The sequence below is a fragment of the Diorhabda sublineata genome, chromosome 5 (assembly GCF_026230105.1).
Source record: "Diorhabda sublineata isolate icDioSubl1.1 chromosome 5, icDioSubl1.1, whole genome shotgun sequence".
NCBI classification, from domain to species: Eukaryota; Metazoa; Arthropoda; class Insecta; order Coleoptera; family Chrysomelidae; genus Diorhabda; species Diorhabda sublineata.
This window is the reverse complement of record NC_079478.1, coordinates 18,594,984-18,622,295: the sequence shown is the minus strand read 5'-3', so window position 1 is coordinate 18,622,295 and position 27,312 is coordinate 18,594,984. Positions and strand designations below refer to the sequence as shown.

General features: G+C 30.4%; 1 protein-coding gene across 2 annotated transcripts in view; it reads right to left on the bottom strand.

Moving 5' to 3' along the window:
* LOC130444408 (GATA-binding factor C) overlaps positions 1-27,108 on the bottom strand; it is a 168,794-nt gene extending 141,686 nt beyond the window's left edge. For both annotated transcript variants that reach the window (XM_056779527.1, XM_056779529.1), the window contains exons 1-2: positions 26,952-27,108; positions 21,005-21,384 (exon numbers count right to left, since the gene is read on the bottom strand). In XM_056779527.1, coding sequence (XP_056635505.1) covers positions 21,005-21,218 — 214 coding nt within the window. In that variant the 5' untranslated portion in view covers positions 21,219-21,384; positions 26,952-27,108. The remainder of the gene's footprint in view (positions 1-21,004; positions 21,385-26,951) is intronic.
* Between the last annotated feature and the right edge of the window lie 204 nt (positions 27,109-27,312).

The window sequence follows — 27,312 nt, the reverse complement described above, 5'->3', positions numbered from 1 at the left end:
TAAGATGTCATTCCTAATATCAATATTTTATATTGCTATGATATTATTATTAACTTTTTTTATTTAAATCTCACATTCAATCAATTCAGATCCTATCCTGTGCTATCAAAATTGAAATATATATCCTACACGTCTATGTATGTATATTTGTGAAAAAATAGGTCAAGTTATAAAGAACAGAAACTATACTGGTTGTTGTAGCAGCTTTTCCGGAAAGCCTTTGTTCATCAGTAGGCGTCTGATCATCATCATGATTATGATGATTAAGTTAAAAATATAGGCGAACAGGGGCGGCATAACAAAGTATTTGTCCCCATTGAAAAAAATTTATAAGTTGAAGAGTAATAGTAAATCAAAAATTTAGAAATTAAGTAATGAAAGCTGTTGTTGTATTGAAAATAAATCAAAGCTATTCTCTTTGATTTTTGTCTTAGTATTGTTCATAGATTTCAAGTTATAGGAAGAGTATCACAATGAGAATGCGTAGGAAGATATATCGTTATCTACAACTTCAGTATTCGACGCGAATTCTCTTTTATGTCATCTAGATGATTGAAAATAAACGGTATCAAACAATAATTTTATTTTTGAATAAAGAAAAACGTCAACCGAAACCGATCAAGGTTATTTTCATTAGGATTGTTTTGTTCCCAAATACAAATTTATTCATATCACCGACGATTATTTCTCTTAGGTTTGTGGTGTTTTTACTTCACTTAATTCTTCCTCACTCCGCAGATGTTAGGTAACGATGTTGAGTTACGGAAGCCAGTAACAACGAGGCAAAAATGATTTTGATTCAACTGTATATCTTAATGACATCTTTTTCTAAAAAAAAACTTTTTCGTCATAAATTTTGTATGACGCATTGGTATGTACAATGTCTTTTGCGCGAAAAGATATTTAAAAACAGCTGATATATGTTTGGAAACTATGGATCGCTTAATGGATGAAGAGGATATGTAAATGTGACTTGAAGGAGTCACAAAACAAATGGACATAATTTGACGGACTTCTGTCATTATTCTAATATGTCTGCCCTTATAGTCTCATGAAACGATATAAAATTTTTAATTCAAATTTACTGAATAATCACTTTTTTCAGAATTTTGGATGCTAAATATAATATATAAAGATTCATCGTATCGACACTTCACCGCAATAACAATTCATCGCATGCAAACCTAACCTAACATTGTCAGGAGAATAAACCAATGGTCCGAAAAGTCTCAAGTTCATGTGAAATTCAGTTTCGACAACATGGTGCTTTTGTAGTTAACAACTCTGATTCTGCCTCTAGATTGGCTGAAATGAAAAAAAAAACACCTCTTATTTGCGTAGCAGGATGGTCTGCTCGCAAGGAATTCATTGCTGCCTTCTTAAAATCCATCATCAGGTAAATACCGGTATAATAAGGAGACAGTAGATTGAAAATAATATCAATAATATTGGAAGTTAATTTATGTTGCGATAAATTGTCTTTAAGAGAGATTTTACATCGTGCGATAAATTGTTGGCGATGAATTTACGTAACACTATTTCAACTAGACCGTGTTCTACTCTTATTTGTTGAGACAAGCAGTGATAAGTTAGAAATCGGTCCGATTTGGCAGTCTGTTACTACAGCCGCTTTATTTGCAGTGCCTGTCATGGATATTGGACAACACATTAACATTACTTATGTTTTGTTTCAAAGTGAAAAAAGGTATCAAAAAAATTAATTTAGCATTAAAGTTTCTTTATGGCAACAACAAAGTAAGTTTTAAGAAACAATTTGGCCGATTTAAAAGTGGGAAGGAAATCAGTGAACGGAATGGGCGAGACGATCATTGAAACAAATAAAAATATCCAAGCAAACTATTTGGGTACTGGAACGTTTGCGTAACGATGTGCTAAGAAAGATACTTGAAGTTGCCATACGGCTTCTAATTCGAGAGTTTATAGCCAATAAATATTCCTGTCTGACCACATCTGCTTTACTAATCAGATTTAGCACCAAGCTACCACTAGCTATTTCATTGAATAGTCACAGATTCAACGTTGAGATAAATGTATCACTACCTCACGACAGACGCAGATTGATTCAAATTTTGATAGTATAGCTCACAATATGATTTGAATACACCTCGTATGTTTTGATTTCGACTGCTTGTTAGCTATAAACTCGTTCTTATATGTACTCAACTCTATCTGGTGCCCGTGTCATAATGTGTATTTTTATATTGTCCTTGTAATGTAAATGTTTGCTTTTAAGTTGCGTTTCGTATTTTTGCATAAGGCCAAGTGCTGTGAAATTGAGTCACCTTGAAATATAAAAATTATGATTCTGTTTTTTAATTATTATTTCTGAATTAATATTCTAAATTATGATACAACGCATATCACGCTAGTTGATATAAAACTAGACTTAATGCGAAAAGTAAACTTTACTTGAACATGACGCTTTAATAACTTTCATATGAATAACGGAGGCTTTTCTTGCGACGCGTTTAGAGAACATATTTACTCAGAGGATCCGCCACTGTATTGGACACATCCCATAAATAAACTCATGGTTCTGATGGTACTTGGTAAACGACCGCTATATACATATATATATAAACCTTAAAATAATTGGAATAAACATAAAATGTCGTTAGTCTCTTCATAATGGTAACCGTGAGTGTCTTTGTTTATTGGTTGGCTGTCGTTTTTACAACTCGTTTTGGAGGTTATATTGTTGAAACTATGATTTTGAATGGCTGAGCTAATTGAGACATGAAAAAACTTACAGATATATACGTGGGTGTTACAGATTTTTTTTTCAATTATTTTCATTTTTAACTATATAATGATTTGTGAAAGTTGAGATCTCATAATTCATAATGTAGTGGAGTTTCGAAATGAGTTGCACTTCACCATTGGCGTGTTTAACATTTTAAACATATCCATGTGCATATGAGTGCTTTAATATAAAAATATATTTAGAGAATTTTTTTAACTCCTTTTTATTTGCAATCTGTTAAATTTATATTGAGCGAAGGGTTCTCAGTCATATAAAAGCTATCCTGTAGGAAAATTAACCAGTGGAAATTCCCTTTCATTAAAAAATTATAATTTGATTGATATATAACTACACAACACATAAGTATGACACTATAATCTGTTAAGCAGGTCACAAGCGAGATGTCTTCTAAGCCTTCGTTGTGAGGAAGGTCTCATTAGAGATTGAGACAATGAATTTGGATGGGTTTCAATGCGGCTAGAATATTTTTGGAAGTGGGGTATTTATTCTTTAACCGATTTAATTTGAAGGTCACACGTAAAAACGCTGTTGGTTACATACCATGGAGTATTTACAATAATTTTGAGTGATTTTGACTGAAATCTTTCTAGAATTGCTATATTTGAGTTGGATGCAATGCCCTATAGTTGAATATCATAACTCCACCTAAGAGTTGCAGTGTGACTTTGTAAATTAGCAGCTTGTTGTTGATTGTTATTCGGGATCTACGACCTATTAACCAGGACAGTTTACTGATTCAATTGCTTTCTCTTGGTTAGTTTATGTATGCTCCAGGCTAGTCGTCAGTTCAGATAAATTTCAAGGAATTTTTCACTCTCTTTTTGTGCTGCAGGAGATGCCCGTTCAATATAACAGTTGGACAGGTTCCTCTCCGTTAGGTGTAGGTAACATGAAGAGATTTATTTTCATTTAATTTTATTCCAGTTTTTAGCTGGGTCCTAATGAGGTCTCTGCATATGCTGTGGTAGTTACGTTGTTGTGAGTGGGAATATATGTTGCGTACATAATGTAGAGGATCGGGCCAAGTGCATTTCCCTGTGGAACTTCTGACATCATTGGATAAAAATTTGTGATGTAGTCTTAGATTTTGACTTGAAAGTGTCTGTTTTCCAGGTAGGATTTTAGATTTGGAGAAAGGTTGTACGGGAAGTTTTCTCCTGATTTTGCATAGTAGTCCATCATGCTAGACCTTGCCTAGGCGATATCTAAAAAGGCAACCGAACAGTATTCTTTGTTTTGTGTCTCTATGAACTTGGGAGCACGTTGCTCTCTAAATTCAAATTGGTGGTTACATATTAGTCTGCTTGCTTTTAGAATATGTTGGTTCTATTTTCTCAATCAATAATTTTTTTAAAAGTTTTGACATAACGGGCCATAGGCTAATGGTTTGTACGATGTAGTGTCTTAAGAGGTTTCCCTGACATAGGAGTTACTATAATTTGGGCTACCTTCCACAGAATTGGGAAATAATTTGTTCTTAATACTGCATTCTACAATTGTGCTAGAAACTTCAACTCCTTACTTGATAGTTCCTTCAAGATTTTCGCAATAATTAGGTCATATCCGCGAGAAGTTTTGGGATTCAATCGTAAAGTTTTCTAGGGGCGATTAGTTGATATGGAGATTCCAGAAAATCTTTGACTTTGGTCTCAATATTGAAAATGTTCTCTTTGGATTTGACCTTGCTCTAAGTGTTTGGCTTAATCTTTTTGACATTTGACCTTTAGGAATGCGGAGAGAAGGATTTGTTAGTTGTGGTTTGTTCCTTTTAATAAATACCAGGACCAACAACAACAACGGTTTTCGTTGTTATCGACTCTTTCTTACATTTGGTACATACGAAACTCATTCCCAAATCATCTATTGATGATTTAGGAAATTATGACTTATAATCTTCCTAAAGATTCAATTATTTTTTCGAGGTGAGAAATTTTCGTAAAAAATTCGCAATCAAAAAATAATTTTATACTAAAAATAAATCCTCACTTTATTCGCCATTGATGAAAAAAGAAGTAGATATCGAATTTTCAAAACAGTTGGAATTCCCTGTCAAGCCAGAGAAATTCTTAATTTTGCAGTTAAACCACGTGACCTGAAAAATTTTCAATAAATTCGGGTTGTTATTACGTATAGAAACCTATCAAAATTAATTGTCCAAAAATGACAGGTACCTATACAATTTTCGATAAAATACTGCTTTCCAATTTTTAGTCTTATTTAATGTTAATATATTCAAAAACATCGAAAATATCAAAATCCTCATCAACATTTTGGATTAGATTGGAACTTGAATTAAAAAAAAAATTAATTGGAATTGATCAATAACTAATTTTAAATTTTACTGTTAAGTAACGTAAACTTAATTTTTATATTACAGTGAAAATTGTTCACGACAAGTACCTTTGTTAACTAATGCCACATTTCATTGACATTGTGTGACACTCAACTTTATTCTGTAGATAGACGAAATGTTTTCTTCATATAAAATTGAATTCTATAGTCGATTCCTCTAAAATGTCTATTTCTTTAATAGATCATGGTCTCTTTTAAAAACATGTTGCCCCAAGTCGACTTCTGTTAGCTCTTACATAATATTCAAATCGGGCATCGTCATTTAATTGTATGGCAGCACATGAAGAGGCTGTAGGCAGTTTGAACAAGTAGTTTTGAATGTTCCAACTATTTTTCTTACACTATAAATCTAATATAATTCGAATCTCTGAAATCGATTCTATCGATTCTATAGTGTTGTACAACAAGTAAACGTATTTTGTTGAATGATTTCTCCCTTATCCTTATCTTATTTGTATTAATACACTGTTAATTGATTTATTTTTTAAAATGGCAATTTTAAAAAGTGTGCTCGCTGATATGAAAAAACTATAGCGAATAGCATAATATCGTGCAGTATTTTTCATAAAAACATTAAAATTTTCTTGAAACTATCTGTAGAAATATATCAGATACAAAAGTCAAGTGAACTCATTGATGTGAAAGGTTCGTACAATATTGAAAAGAAAAGCAGGTATAAACCAATAGGCCCAGACTGGAGTTGACCGTAGACGACCTCGTCAAAATTAATACTTCGATGGCCATAATATAATATTAAAAACTAATAACGTAGATTATCGAATTAACAAAAAAACGACATGCTGTGTAAGTGGGGTCTTAATAAGTAGCCTCGATCGCATCGATGACTATAATTTCCTTCTATCTCGTCCACACATGACTCGATAACCCACCCATTTGGCTCTCGATAATGCGTCCTTATTGTTTTTATTTTCGATGTGATGTATGCTAATCCCCACGGATTTATGTATATTTAAATAGATTGAGATGTTGTCGTAATCTTTCAATGATTTAGACAGAAGTTTTTAAAATACAAGATAACAGATAACAGCAAAGATATTTCATTATAACGCTAGCTAAAATTGTGTGAAACTATTTCTAGGTATTTCAAAGTACCTAATTGAATTCTTTCCATCATCTTATATTTTATTTTCACTTATTGAAAATTGCATTTTTCTTTAAACTAGGATGGGAATTTGATACTAGACCTGGAAAATCCGGAATTGTTAGATTCTGTACCTCAACTGAACATTAGCATCACATCATACAGGCAATAAACACACCAACAAATCCAATAAATCCTGCTAAAAATATCACTGTTTCACCTTCTCCGCCTTCCATTTGTTCGCAAAATAAAAAAAAAATTGAAATAGAACTATCGATGCCCGATCCATCTGGTATATGAAGTAAAATTGAAAATTATCCATTTTCAAAAATAAGACCCTTTACAAAGGCAGAATATCTAGCAATCCATCCATAGTAAACACAAATACGTTGCGTTAAAAATATTCATTAAAAAAGCATATGAAGAAAAACCAGCCAAGACCAAGAAAAGTGTGACAAAATTAAAGAAAAAGATAAAGGAAAGTACTCTACAATTAGCGAAGAAGGAAAAGATAAAGTGAAGATTTTTGTATCCAATTCAGATTCTGATATTGATGAAATTTATTTAGTGTGTAGCGAAAACTACAGCACCTCTAAAATAGAAGATTGGGTAGATGTTTAGAATGCAAAATGTGGGTCCATGTCAAATGTAAAACTGGAAATGGTCATTTGCACTAATTGCAATTCTGATGAAGACTTATTTAATATTAGTACGTGATAATGCTATTTGGAATCCAAAATATTCTAGTTTGCTAAAGACTTATTCAAATAAATATAAGTACGAATTAGTTATTATAATCATTCATAATTGTAAAAAGACTGTTTCGAGTAATTCTTTCAGAGTAAAACGTTATCAAATAATAAAAATAAATCATTGACAATTTTGTCTATCAATTTAACATCCCAAAGGTGTAGAAACCAGCCCCAAATAGCGGGTAAGTTGTTACAATCGACTTTTTGTTTCAATTCTCTATTGTGAAAAAGTTAAAATAATTTTAATAACTTTTGAATCATATTTTAATAGACGAATAAACATAATAACGATACAAATAATCAAATGTATAAATTGTTTGATAGCTATTGTCATTTTGACAATAATTTAAAAATTGTAACAACGTGCAAGCCCACTCCCCTCAGCAAAGAATATTTATTAAAGTTAATGTTACTTTTCCCTTTATATTTTTCATTTTTTATCTAATCCATTCTATATTTTGTTCCGTTCATTTCATTACATTTATCACAAAGGAAATTGGAGCAGTTTTTAACCGCGGAAGGGGGTTATTTGCCTCCTTTATCTGCTCCCGTCTGCCAATGCAGTAACTACTAATAGCTACAAAAGATGAGTAATAACTCGACAAACCCCAAAAAGATCTGAATTACCAAACTGAATATAATATCTACTGTATTGGCGATTTGTTAAACAACGTTTCTAATTTAATTAGTCTTTTATGTCTTTAAAATCTGCGGTATTTAGATTGGTGTATGCCAAATTATTAATTACACTAGTTTCTCGTATTAGTGTAATTTGTAAATGTTTTAAATTACGAGTACATTAATCAAATACGAAAAAGGAGCGGGTTGGTTGACATTGACCTGCTTTGACTATAAACACATCAATTAGATTAAAATCAATCATATATATATATATATATATATATATATATATATATATATATATATAGTGTATCTGTTTACCAGATGAAGTAAATTATATGACTGAAAAACAAAAAGATGCAACTGAGAGACTTTCTTCTAATATAAATTTATTTACGTTCATATACTTTCATGTTATTTTAATTTTACCACATTGTCTTTCCGTAAATTTGTGAAAAAAATAGATGAATCCCAACTTCAGTATGTACAGGTCCGGAATATTGGTTAGTTTGAATAACTGCTAAAATATTGATATTCATCGTGGTTGGTTTGATACATTACCGCAGTGAGCGAAAGAGTTATTACTTCTAGTTTCCAAATTTCAATAGCTTGCGAATGGCATGTTATCCAATTGAAATCTTATTCATAGATGGATAGATGCTCGTACTCGAAAGCCTTTTACATGTTTACTATATCCTTGGATATAGATACAATAGCAATGAAATTGCTAACCTTTAGACAAGTTTGTAGCCACTCAATCACTGACAGTTCCAGAATCTGTATTAGGAATTCCTTAGTTGCCGATGAATGAAAATCGTAACCGTGGGAAAAAGGGAAGGCGACAAGAACGAAGAGCTTAATTCGTCTGGCTATAGAAAGTCCAAAACTTCTGTCAGTTGGGATGGGCAGAAGAATGACTGCAGCTAAGTAGAAGGGAGGTAAAGACTGTTATCGCATGACATGTGAAAATCGGTTACCACAGATAAAACACAGGTGCAAACGCTGTGATAAAGGAAACATACCATCTGCAACTGTCAACCTCTTAATGAACACGAAGGAAACTTTTTTGATTTTACGTAGTCCGTAGTAAAAAATCCTTGTTTCAAAGCAGGTGGCAACAAATCTGGAGAGCAAGAGGTCCACAAAAGGATCCATTCTTAAAAGAAGTTGTATGTTGCTTTTCTCACAGAAATTGGAAATTCAGATATGAAATTTACTCTCTGCGCATTATTTGTATTGCTTTCAGTCAGGTAAAATAGCTTCGCAGGCAAAATGAATGAACTTTTACTCGAAAAATGTGTTAACCTTAAGACAAAGGTAAATAGAACGCTTATTATATTATTACGTGTTAATTAGAAAGTTTTTTTATACAACCTAATAATTTTGGTTTTTAAATAGAAAACTATACGTTATCTCTATACAAATTATGGTAATACATTGCTTTTAAATAATAAATATTCAGAAATAAAAAAATACCTAAAGGCTATTTTTTATTATTCTTTACAGATAATGAGACACAGGGTGATAAACGTTGCAGAATAAATTTATTTTTAAAACAAATCAAAAACAAAAGCTTTTTATATTTTTAATAAATCAGTAACTCGGAATTTCGTGGAAGAAAACTTACGTCCTCATCTCTCAACACTATTTTTTCAAATAATGAGAGCATAATTGGATTATTCTAATTATTTTAGTCGTGATAAAACGTGTGAGTTAAAATATTCCATTTTCTACTTTTTATCGCAATTAAACACTTCTTCAAGCTTCAAATATTTTCCAAATACTTCATTATCGCTGAATTTGATTCATAGAATTGTTTAATACATTCAAAATTGCCTATTTTATAGATGGGGAGCAAACAGTGACTAATTTTCATTGTGGCACACTTGGAGTCATGGAGAGTTCATATTTAAATGAAGAAAATTTTTAGTATCTGTCAATGTCAATGCTCTTTATCATGATGTCGAGAATCAGTTGAGACTACTGCAAACTTGTGAGTCGTATACGGCGTTATCAAGCGGCTCATTGGTAGTCGACCAAAGATATCTGTTTTAGATTTTTAGACACTTGGTAAGGAGAACTACCTAGAGGCGAATGCAAACTTGAAGCCGAAGCTACCACAAAAAGTTTCCAAATGCCACCTTTTTTAAATAACATCTTCAGACAATTTAATTTTGTTTTAAATCGTAGAGAAAAGAGAAACTGCTGGTAGTCAATTATCTTTTTTTATCTAGAACGAAATAATAAAAAAAAGTATTACAGTTGTATGGCTTTATTTCGATAATTATGATTGATAATAAATTAACATTGTTAATTTATTAACTTACTATAAACAAAAAAGGTTTAGTAATAATTTGATTAATGACTTAATCTTCTTTTAATTTACGATACTTGTAGGATTCCATTGCAATTCAATGAATAAAAGAATAAAGAAAACTTTGGAATTTTGCTTCTATTTTTTTTTTGAAAAACAACTGCAAACGTGAAAAATTATGCCATGGCAATGAAAAGTGAGGAATCTGCAGCAATGAGAGCTCAAACAATCACAGCAAAAACAATAAAATTTGAATTTCCTAATCGAACTTGAGGTAACTATAACTGTTGTATTTTGAAGTGTTGAAGATACTAAAATCTATAAAAAATTCAAATTTGTTTAAAATTTATAGATTCATCATTCTTTCTGTCATAAACAAGTATCTCACAATGGGGATATTCAGTGAAAATAATTTAAAAAAAATTAATTTATTCAATATCCTAAAATAAAATCTTAGCAGAGATATTGGTACAATTGTAATCAGTTGAATAATAAATGACAAAGTTTAAAAAGAAGATAAATTTACTATTGTGCTCTTTTCGTTTTAATCCAAAATACTTTTGAGCAGAATATCTTTCATTTTGTCATTCCTTTTCACTGATGCGTTTCCCATTAAATTTTTTTATTATGACAATAACACAAATTTTGATGATAAAAGATTGAACATTAATTTACAAACTGTATTTGATTGCAAATATTTTTAAAAAGATTACGTTGCTTCATTTATTACTATAAATAATTTTACACGTCATCTGTATTCCATATCGTTATGTGTTCCATACAATTAAAGCAGTGGCCCAGTTACACGAAAATTTTGACATAATGTTAATTTTGATGTTTAACTGTAGCTCTATTTTGTATATATTGAAGCACAGCTTCAATTTTCTCAGGAAATATCACTTAAAAATTAGTAACGTCATCTTTCGTTGTAGTTTACTTCAATTGAAAAATGGAAAAGTTAACTGAGCTTTTTCGGAGGATGAACAAATTAAATGAAATGAAAAAAAATCAATGTTTAAAAAACAAAAATTTGTGTTGAAAATAACATAGAAATTTAATTACTGATTATGGTTTTCCAAGAATATATATAACGTTTCTTTTGTTTGTTATGATTCATCATTAACTAATAAATATTTAATTTGTTAAGAAACGATTAAAAATTAAAAAAATATATGTCTTAAACTTTTTTATAATTAAACGAATACCACTGATTATATTACTATAACGATCTACCATTCACCTCATGTGTTGAACGTCCTGTATAAAAACTCATTTTAACCTTAACTTTATTCCTTCAGTGGGGCTTTAGTTAGAGCTACTAAATAACTATATTTATGGGTATATAATTAGAACATCCATATTTATTTTGGGTTACAAAGTATTTTCATCGAAATCGTGAAATTTCGAAGGTAACTTTATAAGAAAAGTTATTGCTAACATCAACGGATTTTATAGAAAAAAATTGTAAAAACCGTCAGATCGACCGTCATTAATTAAATACACTGTTAAACTTCAACCGATTCGGCCGGATTACATTCTTCGTTTTTATCCGTCAAACAAATTATAGGAATGACATTTTTGGAATTTTTAGACTTTCACACGGATATAAAAACAAGTGAAGGAAAATAAAAAGAAGAAATACAAAAATTTGACGGGCAATGGGTTTTGGGCCCCATCCGTGGTCGTCCGTTTGAATTTAAATTCAGGTTGAGTGCGGGCGGGGTGACCGGGTTCTGAGAATTTTACCAGTGGTGTAACATAACTACCTGTGGTTTCTGTTGATAAAACAAAAAGTCATGGGAATATCAAATTTCTTATATTAAAGTGTAAAAACCACAACATTAAACACTTGACTAATCAAAATTCAAACCTAACTGTAAATATGAATAACGAATAGACGTTATCTTAGCATTAGGTTAGTTTAGGTTGGTACGAGCAACTTCGACCTAGATTGGTCGTAGTTCACTCGAAAGTCCGAGGCCTATTGTATTATCCTTTACATTAATACAGGAATCATTTGCAGTTGCATTTATTTATAAAATCTATCTATATTATACTTTGACAGAAGATAACAATGCAAGAATATCTGGTACTGCATAGGTGGTAGCTCTTGATCGTTTCATGCTATGATACAGTGAATGAGAATCAAGTCCAAGATTGTCAATTTGAAGAGAAAATCCAAATGACCAGAGAAAATTGAGTGTTTGTACCAAAGAAAATGATATCCACTATACATGAACGTTTTCACCAGATAATGACAATGATACATATGAATCCATATGGATTCTAGCAAACAAGCAAGAATTTGACTTCTTGTAATTGGTACTACATTTGCTAATTTTCTTAAATTGAAGGTATAATTGAACAATATATTTACATTTTATATTGGATGGAATTAATTATCAAATATCTGTACTATGATTCTCACAAGATTATAACTTAGCTATTAAATTATAATAGGAGCATAAGACACATCCTCAGTTTACTTCTTATTGGTTTTTAGCCGAAGTTAATTCCATATCTTTAGCAAATTGTTTCTTCATGTTTAGCTTTGATTTTAAATGAAGAAGAGAGAAGTGCCATATCAAAATCTTAAAAGATAAGTGGAAGTTTATATATTGAGAAAAAGAAAAATTGCACAGTTTATAACCATGCTGAAACGAAATTCCAATCAAACTAATTTTTGAATGATTCCTTTGAGAATTGGCAATCGACCATTCAGTTCAGTATAAAGTGGTAAGTGAAACGGAATATATCTATCACGATTATTGGAAGCTAATACATAAAAAAAACATTCAAAATATCCCAGAAAAAAGTACTTAGAACAGAACAGCATGGTTAACGAGTGCAGCAAAGAACTGTAGTGACTTACTTCCGAATGGAAAAACAATTGAAACGATCGAAACCATAGAGATGGACTGTTGGATATGTGCAGGAAGAATCTTGGGATGTGACAAACAAGAGAGATTACGAAGAAATAAGAGAATTTGGAGAGAACACAGCTGAATCAGACGAAAGGGATATCATGGAATGAGGTGAAAGGATATTAAAGAGAAAGGTTAGGAAGAAGTACTCTTGATAAACTAAGAGAAATGACGTTTTAGAATCGGAGAACAGCGAAGAATATAATTGCGAATTAAAACAAGCTCGTGAAGCATGTAGAATAAAAACTGAACTAGGGGGTAGTATAAGAAATTTGCTTCTTACAGATAAGATGAAAAAGTCGTTAATAGAATGATTGTTATTTGTATATCAATATCGAGAAATTTAAAAAAAAAAAGCAATGTGAGATCATCACCACATGAAAGCTAATAATGATGATCATATAAATAAAAAAATCGAAAAAGAGTGATAGGTGGATCTTTTATAAGATTATTCGTCAACCATTTTTAATAAGAGGTAGGAGTATAAGGATAGTTAAAACTTCTATCAGGAGCAAGATATAAAATTAAAAAAAAATCATTAACTATTTATCAATGTTAATTACCTACAGTGTTGTTATTTTAGTGAAATTTCTGAGAAAATGTAATATTCAGTGAATCTTTGTCACTTAATTAACATAGAAACACAAAATTTAACACATTTGACGGAACTAATAATGTATTCTCCACTGATACTATCTTGTTTAAATAAAATACTAGATAATAGCCAAAGATTACGAAGTCTTAAAGGACGACGATATACTTTCGTTAAAATAACGATATAATAAAAGTTGACCGAATAAAGTATCGCTTTAAATTCGAGAAAATGATAATGCTTCTATTTAAATTCAATGATACATCTAAATAGAAATGCAATATTCATTTATTTTTTGTTTAAAAGCATAATTTATGGGTATTTACCTATGGAAAATATGTATTTTTTGTACAAAGTAGCATTAAAAACGTGAAATTATCTACTCAAACAGAATATAATATAACATTTCATTTAGAAATTGATTTTGCTTTGCTAAACAAGAAAAACGAATTAGAATTCAGAAAGAAGTTACACAGAATTTATATTTAAAAGGAAAAACGTTATGAATGACAACCTTTATAGAAAATAGGAGGCTAAAGAACAGCTTTGACAAAGAGATCCAGAAAAAATGATATTTTAATAAGGAACAAAGAAAGGTTCATTCTTTTGGAAGATAAGAAACAAATGATTATAAGAAATTTACCAATAAAACTGAAAATGTTATGCCAAACTGTAAAAATAGAATGTTAAGAAGGATAATGGTATATGTGGAGCAACATGGAGAGAAGTAGAACATACCTAGCAACTCTAATACGTTATTAATAGCAATATGAAATGGAAAAATACTCATATAAAGCCAAACGTGTAGCTTTTCACAGAACGACGATATTTGGAAATATCTACGACAATGATTGAAATATTTTAATAATTTAGGAGAAAAACTTTTTAATAGGATAAGCGAATGTTATAGTGAAGTAAAGAGAACTTACAGTACTATTTCTCAATATGAAAAAAATGATTGATATATATCCATCTAAATCCAGTGGTTCTTGGAATAAATGAATAATATTTAGATAAGTGGCATTATCATTGTTTTGTGAACAAGTTAATTATATTTAACCACACAAATTCAATAAACTTTTCTCTGCTTCTCTTGATATTTTGAACTTGGCCAATATCAACATCAATCTGTGTAACGAAAAGTTTTAATGTTACGTTACATTACGGAAAAAAAATGATTGAATTTATTTGGAAATTAATGGCGGTTTTATGACCAAAGGGGTAAACTCTAATTGAACTAAGTACTTGAATCTGTGTCGGATAATATCTTAAATGACATTTTTAGCATTGTTTGTTCTAAGATAAAATACTCAACATTCGTCAAATTTCTTATAATCAAATTATTTTTGTTTTTTAGGTAGATTATACTATTGATTGTACAGCCTTGTGATTGTATACGGCGGAATTTTTGGCTCTGTAATAATAAAAGGTAGAATCCATATTGATAAATTGAATTTGTGCTAAATGGACGAAAAACCAACTTCAAGGAGACCTCCCGGCTGACCTTCGAAGAGATAAAACGAAAGCTAAACATCTACTTCTCAAGAGGCTGAATAATAGAATAAAAAGAGAAAGAAGAACAAGAAGAAGGGTTTGTGCACTAAGAATTGCATACACGTATAGCTTAACCATGCATATGAAAACAAATACACGCAGAAGGTACAACAAAATAATTGATTTGATGAAAATGCATTCATTTTATTTACAAAAAATTAACATATACAAAATGAAGCACACTTGAAAAATGATATAACTTTGAAAGTCGATATCTACAAATCTGGAAGACAATGAGATAAATAAGAACATTCTGGTTAAAAAAGTTAAAAATGCAGAAGTATCGCTATCAGAAATACTGAGAACAAAAAATATTTCAGGAGGAGTCAAAATCAGAATATATGAAATTGCAAAACCAGCATTGCATGCATCAGACATGACAAAAAGGGTTGGAACTAAACTAAAAATAGGAAAAATCCTCAGGGAAATATATGGCGGTGTAAAAATGGTATTTGGAGAAGACCTCCAAACGGAAAACTAATGATCATATACAAAAAACAAGAAAATAACACAAATAATTGCCACAGCAGAGAATTTTAAAAATGTTACTGTGGGAGTAGAAAGGAAGAGAAAAAGAAGGGGCTCAAAAAAAGGACGTCAAGCGGGAAATAATTGAGGTAGAAAGGATCGAGTGGACAGAAGTATCAAAAAACCGTCGGTAGGGGAGTAGAATATTGAAGAATGTTGAATCCAAGGGTCTAGAAGACCTGTGCAGCTTAACTTGTGTGTATATTTTTTATTAAATTTTGATAAAACATCATAACCAGTATACTATTTTTTAAAAATAAATGAATAATATTGACCTTTACTTTCATTTTTTTATTAAAAAAAGTCTATTTTCCCTTGAGGTAAAAATTATTCATGATTATATCAAAATGTTATAGTGAAGTAAAGAGAACTTACAGTACTATTTCTCAATATGAAAAAAATGATTGATATATATCCATCTAAATCCAGTGGTTCTTGGAATAAATGAATAATATTTAGATAAGTGGCATTATCATTGTTTTGTGAACAAGTTAATTATATTTAACCACACAAATTCAATAAACTTTTCTCTGCTTCTCTTGATATTTTGAACTTGGCCAATATCAACATCAATCTGTGTAACGAAAAGTTTTAATGTTACGTTACATTACGGAAAAAAAATGATTGAATTTATTTGGAAATTAATGGCGGTTTTATGACCAAAGGGGTAAACTCTAATTGAACTAAGTACTTGAATCTGTGTCGGATAATATCTTAAATGACATTTTTAGCATTGTTTGTTCTAAGATAAAATACTCAACATTCGTCAAATTTCTTATAATCAAATTATTTTTGTTTTTTAGGTAGATTATACTATTGATTGTACAGCCTTGTGATTGTATACGGCGGAATTTTTGGCTCTGTAATAATAAAAGGTAGAATCCATATTGATAAATTGAATTTGTGCTAAATGGACGAAAAACCAACTTCAAGGAGACCTCCCGGCTGACCTTCGAAGAGATAAAACGAAAGCTAAACATCTACTTCTCAAGAGGCTGAATAATAGAATAAAAAGAGAAAGAAGAACAAGAAGAAGGGTTTGTGCACTAAGAATTGCATACACGTATAGCTTAACCATGCATATGAAAACAAATACACGCAGAAGGTACAACAAAATAATTGATTTGATGAAAATGCATTCATTTTATTTACAAAAAATTAACATATACAAAATGAAGCACACTTGAAAAATGATATAACTTTGAAAGTCGATATCTACAAATCTGGAAGACAATGAGATAAATAAGAACATTCTGGTTAAAAAAGTTAAAAATGCAGAAGTATCGCTATCAGAAATACTGAGAACAAAAAATATTTCAGGAGGAGTCAAAATCAGAATATATGAAATTGCAAAACCAGCATTGCATGCATCAGACATGACAAAAAGGGTTGGAACTAAACTAAAAATAGGAAAAATCCTCAGGGAAATATATGGCGGTGTAAAAATGGTATTTGGAGAAGACCTCCAAACGGAAAACTAATGATCATATACAAAAAACAAGAAAATAACACAAATAATTGCCACAGCAGAGAATTTTAAAAATGTTACTGTGGGAGTAGAAAGGAAGAGAAAAAGAAGGGGCTCAAAAAAAGGACGTCAAGCGGGAAATAATTGAGGTAGAAAGGATCGAGTGGACAGAAGTATCAAAAAACCGTCGGTAGGGGAGTAGAATATTGAAGAATGTTGAATCCAAGGGTCTAGAAGACCTGTGCAGCTTAACTTGTGTGTATATTTTTTATTAAATTTTGATAAAACATCATAACCAGTATACTATTTTTTAAAAATAAATGAATAATATTGACCTTTACTTTCATTTTTTTATTAAAAAAAGTCTATTTTCCCTTGAGGTAAAAATTATTCATGATTATATCAAAATGCAACGTTGCATTGAACTTAATTCTAAGAGTATGACAAAGGAGGTACGTCTTTTTAATTAATTATGTACACAATTGCTTAAAATATTCCTTTGGTGCATATTTAAATCCGGCTTGGCATAAACAAACAATTCATGTGTACGAATACCAATTTATAACCTCGCCGTAGCTATATTCTTGGAAATTCTGACGAAAGAATTCACGACAATTTCGACTAAAAAAACTATGTGAATAATGTAAATTTAAAATTAATATAAATGAGTTTTGTTAATGACAGGAAACTTTCTGGCTGGAAACAAAAGATTTTTTTTGAATACCTACATAATATTAAGTATAATATTCATGTTATTTTGGACATAAAAGTTAATAGTTATAAACACAATAAACCCTTCCAATTTTTTGTTTCACAATATACGTTATATTTCCAAAATAGAATGTGCTTATTCTTATCACACGCGTTTTTTGTTATATGAACGTTAATTACAAATATTAATAAAGCAATTTAATATTTAGGAATTAGTTGCGTCTTGCGAAATGACTAGACACTCTTCTTCCAACAAGAATGAAATTTGAGCTCCGTTACCGTCGGATATATTAAATTGAATATGTATCTTAAGAGAAGAACTGTAACAAACCTCGATAGAGAAATTATTTAGTGATCAAGTAGGTACTAATGTTATTTATGCTACGGAAAACCAAGAAGAGTATGAAACGAGAAACTTACCAATAACAATGAATCGTGAGGGTTAATGAATAGAGAAAATATAGAGCATCAGTACCTAGTAAAATTATACAGGAAGGATATAGTCTATTTTTATGAATGACGGAGTATTAAAATAATAGAACATTCGTAAACCATAGGCGTATCGCTTCTTTTACTGTTACAGTTGAAATATTTTTTGTAACTGTACTCGTATTAAATAATATTTGTATAAATATAATATATAATGAATATATCGGGTACACTTTTATTTTATTTATATATTATATTTATTTTTATAAGGGTTTAAATATTGAATTTTAAACAACGTTATGTTCATAAATAATAATTAGAGCTACTTCTAACAAATCCAAATCAGAATCCGGAATCAGAAGATGAACACTAGTAACCAATATTTACAATGAGGGACTCGATTTCATCAGTAATATTGTCAAAATTCCACATATTCTCTTCTTCGTATGATTTACTGCCTTTTCCAGTTTTCAGGCTATATAAATAACTGTTCAGCATCACTCATTGGAAGAATTATTTTTTCTTGAAACTTCTCCGTTTACTCCACCCACACCAGTTTAATCGAGTTCGCAATGATATGGCAGACATCTAGCTGGCGTTATTCCACGATTTCGTGCAATTTTATATGTTCTGAATTTATCATTATGAAGGGAACAAGAGGAATACATTTTCTTTCCTACGGAACCGGGATGGAACTTAATATTCTTTGATTTACCCAATTCTGTAAATCTTTTCTCAAACATTTATTTGCGGGCAAGTTTTCTAATAGTCTAATAATACCATGCATTATCCATTACAATTATAAAGTACTGAAAAAGAATTATTTTTCACAGACATCAGCAATCACGTCCTCACGTTTGAACTGCCGATGTGTACTATGCGCCCCTTTCCTGATGGTGGTCTCAGAACCGTAGATAAATTAATTTAAAAAAGCCTGTCTTCTTCTACTTGTAACGTTATCGACTTGCCGAAATTTATCTGGTGTTCAAAACTAGTTGGGTCACAATGGATTTTAGACCTTACTGAATAAAAAACCTATAAAAATCGTATTTTCGATGAAATTTGTTGGGAAAAGATTGTTTTATTTAAAATAGAAAAAATATATCTAATCTCTATAGGTACTTATTGAGAAAAATCTTATGATATGGCTATGTAATTATTAGGACACGGTGCTTTTCGCCTGTCCGAACCATCCACCTGTCTATTTTTCTCTACAGATTCTAGTTATAAAAGACTAATAAAATATCAAAAGCTCGTATTAGCTTATTTACATCTATGAAAATTTTAGGAAATATTTAGATTGTTCTAAATGAATAACAAGAAAAGTGAAAAGTATTATTTAACCTAGCTTTGGAATACATAATAATAAGAACCAGTATCAACAGAAAGGGCATGATATTTAAGTCATCAATGTTTAGCTTATGACGATGATGTAGTGTTGATAGTAAGAAACAGAAGAAAGCTTGAAGGAACCACAAAACAACTAATAACAGCAGCAGAAGAGGTTAGCATATTACTTAAATAATGACAAAAGTTTATATTAAAAAAGAATAAATGACAAAAAATAATTTGAAATTTCATAAACATGACAGGACGTTAATAAAATTTGATATATACGAGTATTTGGTGTACTTCTAGATAATAAATGCCAAGAAGAGGAAATCGAACTAAGAATTGCCAAAAATAACAGCTGTACAAACAGCCTTAGAAGAATATCAATATCGAAAGAGATATAATGTTCGAATTTATAAAACAATGACAATGACGAATAAAGCTAAACAGAAATTGGAAATGTGGGAAAGAAAAATACTAAGAAGATTTTTTGGAGGAAAGCAGTCAGTGTTAGGATTGGACAGAAGATCAAAACATGAAATTTACACACTTTTCAATCAGGGCGTTTGTAAAAAAAAAGACAATTGCTTAGAACGAATGGACGGAAAGAGACTCTGGAAATGAGTTACACTAGACGGCAAAAGGAAAAGAGGTAAACAGTGGAGAAAAAGAGTGGAAGAATAGAGAAAAAACATCCAGCTGCAGAGAAAATTACAAGGATATGGACTTAAATGGTCTGCATATAAGCCTATACATTATTTTGTAGTAATATCTAAAATGAACTTACTGAATTTTGCATTAAATTAGGTTCTATCACTCTCTCGTACATAAAAATAGACCATAACATATAAATAGACCATAAATATATTGGAATGTATCAAGCTGCATACAGCAAGAATGCGAATGAGGAGCCCAAAGCTGCTCTCACAGAGTATATCAAAAAAATCTGTGCTCATATTGGATGTGTTGATGAAAGTTGGAATAGAACTACAATTAATGCAGTTATTATAGATATTAAATATTTAAATAAGAAAATATATATTCATTTATATCCTACTACGAATTTGATTTAAATTTCATTTTAAGTTCATCTGTATCTTAATGCTAGCTCAAAATTTTAGTCAACCTTTTGTCGGGAGATACTACTTTTCGGAAAACTGTATCTCTTTTAGATTTCGTCTTTGATAGATTTAAAATAACTGCGCGATATTTTGTTGAAACATTGGAAATGGTCACTACATTTTTGTCAACTATTTAGTATGCTCCCAATAATCTGCCACGGTCGTATGGGTCCCTAGAAAGACTTTCTTTCACTTCAGTCGCTAAGTGAGAAGCTGAGATGTTTCGCGTTCACATGCCTGTACAATATATACAATAAAGCACGGATACCGCTCTGGAATGATGGATAAATAAAAAAGGAAATGGACGAAACGTTGCTTTAAGTAAGAAGAAAAATTTTAAAAAGAAAACAGCAATATGAACCGAATAACTATCATATAATTAACGAATTTATAATCAGATAAAATTTAATATTACTTACCGTGACTGCCGTAAGATGAGTGCATCGTCTGATGGTAATACCTAGCGGCTCTCTGCGAACCCGAGGGATCTAAAAAGAATGTCCCCATATGTTCAGCGACACCGGAAGCAATGTCTGAATTTCCCGCGTCAATGCCTTGTCCCGGACTAGCCGAAGTCCCCGTTCTAGGACTCTCGTACCACCGAGGTAATTCATTAGTCATCTCCATAATCATCAGTTACTGAGTTTTTTATAACACTACACACGCGAAAAATTCAAAAATCGATTATACGAAATAGGAAAACTCAAAAAAAATCACTTTAAGACGCGAACAGTTTCTTTGGTCATATTAGGCTGTGTAGAAGCAAGCAATTGTTTCGTAACGTCGTTGAGGACTGGATCTGAAAAATAAAATTTCTTATCATTATTACAATTTTCATTTATCGATAGATATATTATCATTGTCGATTTTTGCACTGATTTTATTTTTGTTGTATGAAGTGCTGTGTAAACAGACATGATCACTGATAGATTGAAATCTCGAAATTCATTGAAAGGATGTTTATTTGAACTGATAAGTTTATATTTTTGGTATTTTTTAAGAATTTTAGAAGCATTTCTTACAGCGTGATATAGTGTACCTACTGATAACTATAGTCAGACTTTAAATAAATATTTATTCACTCAGATTTAAGGCCGATATTGTCAATTTTCTGTTGGTATAGTTCATTTTTTTTTATTTTAATTCATTTTAACATCAAACAAAAGATACATAAGTTAGATGAAGGAAAATTACAAAATCTATTACAATCCTAAAGGAGCTTTCTTGATTTCTGTCGGGTAGTTGACTGTCTCCTTGAGGTTAAGTTTCAAATTAAACTGATGGTATGCGGTACAGTATTGTATACAGTCAGTGTGGATGTGTGTAACAGTCACAGGAACGTGCCAACTTTTGCAGACAGGATGACTTTCTGATCACATTAAATAACCGTCAGTAAGTTTTATGTGGTTAATGAGGAGTCTTCTTATTGTCACAGCTTGTTTCCTACTAGTTGATTTTTGATTAAGCCTTCACAATAAAGGTATATTCGGACTAAAGTCTAGTAAAACTTGCGACAAACATTTTTTAGCAATTAACCATAGCTGGAACGAAATGCCCATCAAAAAGGGAAAGGAAATATCTATACTCCATTCTTTTAGAGTGCCAAGCAACGAATACAAACAATATTTTAAAGATGCAGCTTTTGAAAATAGTATTAAATAGAGGTATCACATATAGTACCTACTTTTTTGGAACATTATACGGAATTTTTTGCTAAAAACATGGCAACATAAGTTTTAAGGAAAAGAGTAAGCTAGATACGAGAATATTTGAAGAATATTAAACTTGAGAATGTGGAAGAAGACCAACGAATATTGTGTTTTAAATGGAAATTGACTAAATAAACTTTTGCTGTTGTATTACTTGGGATAAACATCACGATATATAGAAAATAGATTAAAAAGTCATACATACATCAACTAAACATGAAATAACGGAAATGTGATTATGAAGAATTAAAAATGTATGGCAAATTCCAGATTGCAGAAATTAGTTCGTTGTAATTGAGGTAAATCTACCCAAAAAAGCTGAAAAAAAAAATATGTATGACATATGCTGATATTGGTGAAACAACTAAATAGGTATGAAATTTTGGATTCGAAAAGAAGTTTCTGAGAGGAATCTTGGAAAACCAGCACTAAAATCAAAAATGAGCACAAAAGGGAAAGTAACATTATGTACGCTGTTGTATCAATCGGGATAAACATCACAATATATAGAAAATAGATTAAAAAATCACACATACATCAACTAAACATAAAATAACGGAAATGTACTTTTAGAACTAGAAATTGAGTTTGAGCAGTTTAAGCAAAATATTTATAATTCTACTACATGATTTACATCTAGCTACCAATGAATTAAAGGTAATTTGAATGTTTGAATCCTCTTCAAATTTCAATGAGTAAAACTAGTTTTTATTCAAGTGACTGACCATATGCATAGATCCATGATTCTTCGTATGCTCGATCTTATAGACGTCTTTTGAAGTACGGTGATTGAATTTTTTCAGCATCTTTTTGCGCCAATCGATACGATAGCAGAATAAGCGCGATTGTCATATTATGCCGTATCCAAAGCGAGCAAATCTTTTCGACAGCCAAATGTTCATGCAATATTGAATATATGCGAGTGGAACTAATGCCCAAGTTTGCTTCAATCTCTCAACACGGCATCAAGGTTTTCTGGCACAACTGCCGATTTTGGACGACTACCACCACGATCACGACTGAATTCGGAAGACTAACGGAACACAGTGGCTCTAGAAAACTTTGCTGTTGTTTCAACCCACGTCAAAAGTTCGCGAATCAATTCCATTTTTTTACAAAGATGAATGTTTCAAGTATCTGTAAACAACTCAAATAGCACTCTTATGACAAACACGTTCTGAGTACATTCACCATTGAAAATGTCAAACTTGGAAATTTCAGATTTGACATATTCATATCAGTGTTGCCACGTCTCAAAACTTATGTAGTAATCCTCGTAATATTGTCGATTTGGATGTTGTATAAATACATTTCTTGAAGCGAGCAATATACCTGTTTTTAGTAATATCATTAAATACGATGACTATTTACATTAAATAATATTATATTTATTAAAAATTCGGATTCTATTTAATTTTAGTAACGCCTCAGGTAGTAAGTAACCTATCCATTGAAAACTGACAGAAATATGAGTTGAAAGTGAACTGATAATATTTCAATGCTCTATTATGAACAGCAGGTGGTAAAAGAGTATTAAGGTGAACAATGATTTTAAGACAATTCTTGGAAAGGCAAATGATGTTAACGTTCAAATTTGATGGAGGGCGATGTTTGGGAAAACACGAATCTATTTGAATTTAGTAACTTAACTATCACAATTTCATTTGAATATTTTTAGACTGAAATCAGCCGTACTAAAAAACTAAAAGCGTATATGAAGTATCCGAAAATCTAATGATTTTAAAAATGAAAAACCAGTTCTCTAGTCCAAGAATTCTCACATCTCTTTAGACGTACTCCAAAAAATTTTCGGCCCTCATATCTTTGTTTATCCAGATGATTCTGTATTGAAAATCGTGACATTTTTATTTATTTGAAATTGTAAAAAATACCATTGGAAATACTTGAAATTAATCTAATTGATAATTAGATTGCAAGTTGGGATAAATGAGTGGCATTTAATCTTTGTGATAGCGTTATCATATCAAAAACCATTAAAAATAAATTAATGTAAGCATCGAGACTGTAACATTGATCATAATAAAAATTTATATAAAATATTAGATAATAACGTGTCAGTATTGTCCAATATTAATATAGTGAAATAATTATCTTGTTATAGGTATCTTTTAGTTATATTCTTTGCTTTCTCTACTTCTTACTCATTTCTAACATACGTTCTATTTCAAATAATCGTCTCTTAAATTCTTGGATAGGTAGATATTTTCGACGTTTCATACTGGTATCAAATCAAGTGAATATCTTCTATATCTTCAGTCGTTGATCGGGTTAGTCTGCAAGTTGTCCTTTCCGTATTTTTTAAGAATTATTTTTAAGTATATATTCTTATTCACTAATTTAATATTGTCCTCATCCAAATAGATGTAATACTTTTTTTGTCTATAATATTGAGGATCTATCAACGTGTATTTCAAATATTATTGTCGGTTTATATTATTCTCGTGTTGTTTTGTTCATAATATGAATACTAGCTCTAATAATATTGAATATTGGTCATTTCGGTGCAACTACCACCCTTATCAAACAATTAACAAGCTCTTAAAGGGTACAAAATAGTTGATAGATAGAGCATCAACAAAAACTTTCTCCTTTTTGCAAATTACGTGTTCTTGGTATGTGCAGTATGGAATTTGAGTTTAGAGCGTGTGGAAAAAAAATAATTCATGAAAGTTACATGTTTTTGCGAATGTGAATAAGCAATTAGTGGCATTAGGTACAGATGAACAAGAGCAGTAATTTGTGTGTAGAGATCCGTGTCTGTGGTTCTTAAATTTGTTAGTAGTCACAATCATTTTACATTTTACATAAATTTTGTACATATTATCATTTTCTTTATTACAGAAATTTTATAATGGATAAATACGGAAAGCAGACATTACAGGATCTATGTGAATTATTAATAGGACTTACTGAAATATCTGGTTTAAGTTTAACTGCTAAAGATATGGAAAATATGAAGAGATCTATTTATTAAAAACATGCAGCTTGTTTGTTACCCATGATCAAAAGAAGTAGCTACTTTGAAAAAATCTAATGTAGGTACAGCTAGAAGTGATAGTTATTATTATAAGTCGAAAATGACATACGGCTAAGCTGATGAAACTTTGGACTATATTGTAGGATACTTCACACAGTTGTTTCTACCCAGTACTGCAGTTGGTAATTATGTACCTTTAGTTCTTAGGGTGTTTTCTAATAAGCAAATGATTAAAATTTTTTTTTCAGACTGTTGATTGGATTTAAATTTTTCTGTATTACTCTTATACTTTGACAATCAACAAAGTGCAAGCAGCGAATATTTCAAATTGAAATGAATAACTGTTGGTTTAAATCTTGGTTATCATGATTTCGAAAAATCACGGAAATTGGCCGTTGGATTTATATATCCTTGAGAACTTATATACAATAATCCTAATTATTTATTCCACAATTACGTGTAAGATAATGAAACGTCTCCAAAATTACGAACTTATAGTAGTATGAATAGTATGAATCCTTCAATAGCAGCTGGATGTCCTCAAATTATCAAACGTTTCGAAAAATGTACAAATTCAATCTAAGTACAGTATAAAATTACAGATTATTAAAATTTTTGTTCAATGAAACAATTAAATCATGAGCAGAGGCATAAATATGTCCAAAAATGTCCAAAACATACCCGATAAAAGGGCAGTAAAAAAGATGATACAAATAAAAAAATAATTTTCAATTTCCAACGAAATTATGGCAACAGAATTGAAAATCGGAAAATGATAAAATCAAAAGAAAAAAGGTTTTCAGTGGATATTCTATCTTAATGGAAAGAACATGTTAAATATCCTCTTTTGTACTGCTTCCAAAAATGATATAGAAAACTTCAGATCGTTCTATACATTACCTAAAATTGAAAACTTATAATGCAGTTCTTATATATTCAAAGTGTGAGTGTTGTTATAAAATAAATTTTTTCTATCAATTGCTAGTACAAGATTTGCGGTCCTGTATTATAGGGAATCTTTACGGAGAGATCAATTCTCGCCCACAACAGAAAACTTGATCAATAAAAGCAAAAATGTATTATATTTATATCTCTATACACTATAAAATATATATTAAATATTATAAAAAAATGGAATTTAATATATTCATCAAGGTTCATTGAAACGTGAAATTACATCATCGCTAAAGAATAAATATTCATTCAACCTCAAACTTGTTTCCTTTTTGTTATTATTAGATTATTATGATAAAAAATTATCTAGATATTTCATTTTCAGCTTAAGTATATTCAAATTAGATGCTAATAATTGGTCTTGTTTATAATTTTTATTAAAACAACTACCAATTAATATAATATGCTAACCAGATATAATAATCATTCAGATTCATCTGATTCCGTTCTTTATTGATTGGATAAATCAATAAGTATATTTAATTTTTTCGGAATGAATTTTAATTTAATCATTATTATATATAATTTTTTTATGTAAATGCTAGAATCAAATAATAATTCATTAAGGAGTACACGTTTTTTAGAACCAACCTTATCTGAAATATACATCATTTTTTCACACGATTTTATTAAAGATAAAAATATATTTGAAAAATGTTTCGTGTAGGTAATTTCGAAAAAAATAATCGATGACTCACGAATTACCTATATTAGTAGATATATCCAAAATTCTGTCACTATCACAGTCAAATTCAACATACACATCACTAAAACTCTCATAAATCGGTCATTTTGATCAAAAACAAATAACCCCTATACAGTGTATGTTCGATACCTTCACGTTTAAAAACACGGACGTACTAAATGTTGGAAGCATAGCTTACATCGGTCACCCCTAACAACGAGCTTCGAATAAGCTCGTCAAATATCGGTAAATGGTGAAGATTGGTTGGTCGGGATACGAAGAACAGGAGGAGTTGTGTATGCAAGGCGGGTCGATATAGTAAAAGATGTTTTAATTTTGTATTGTTTAGTATCATATTAAAATATTGTATTATGTTAAATT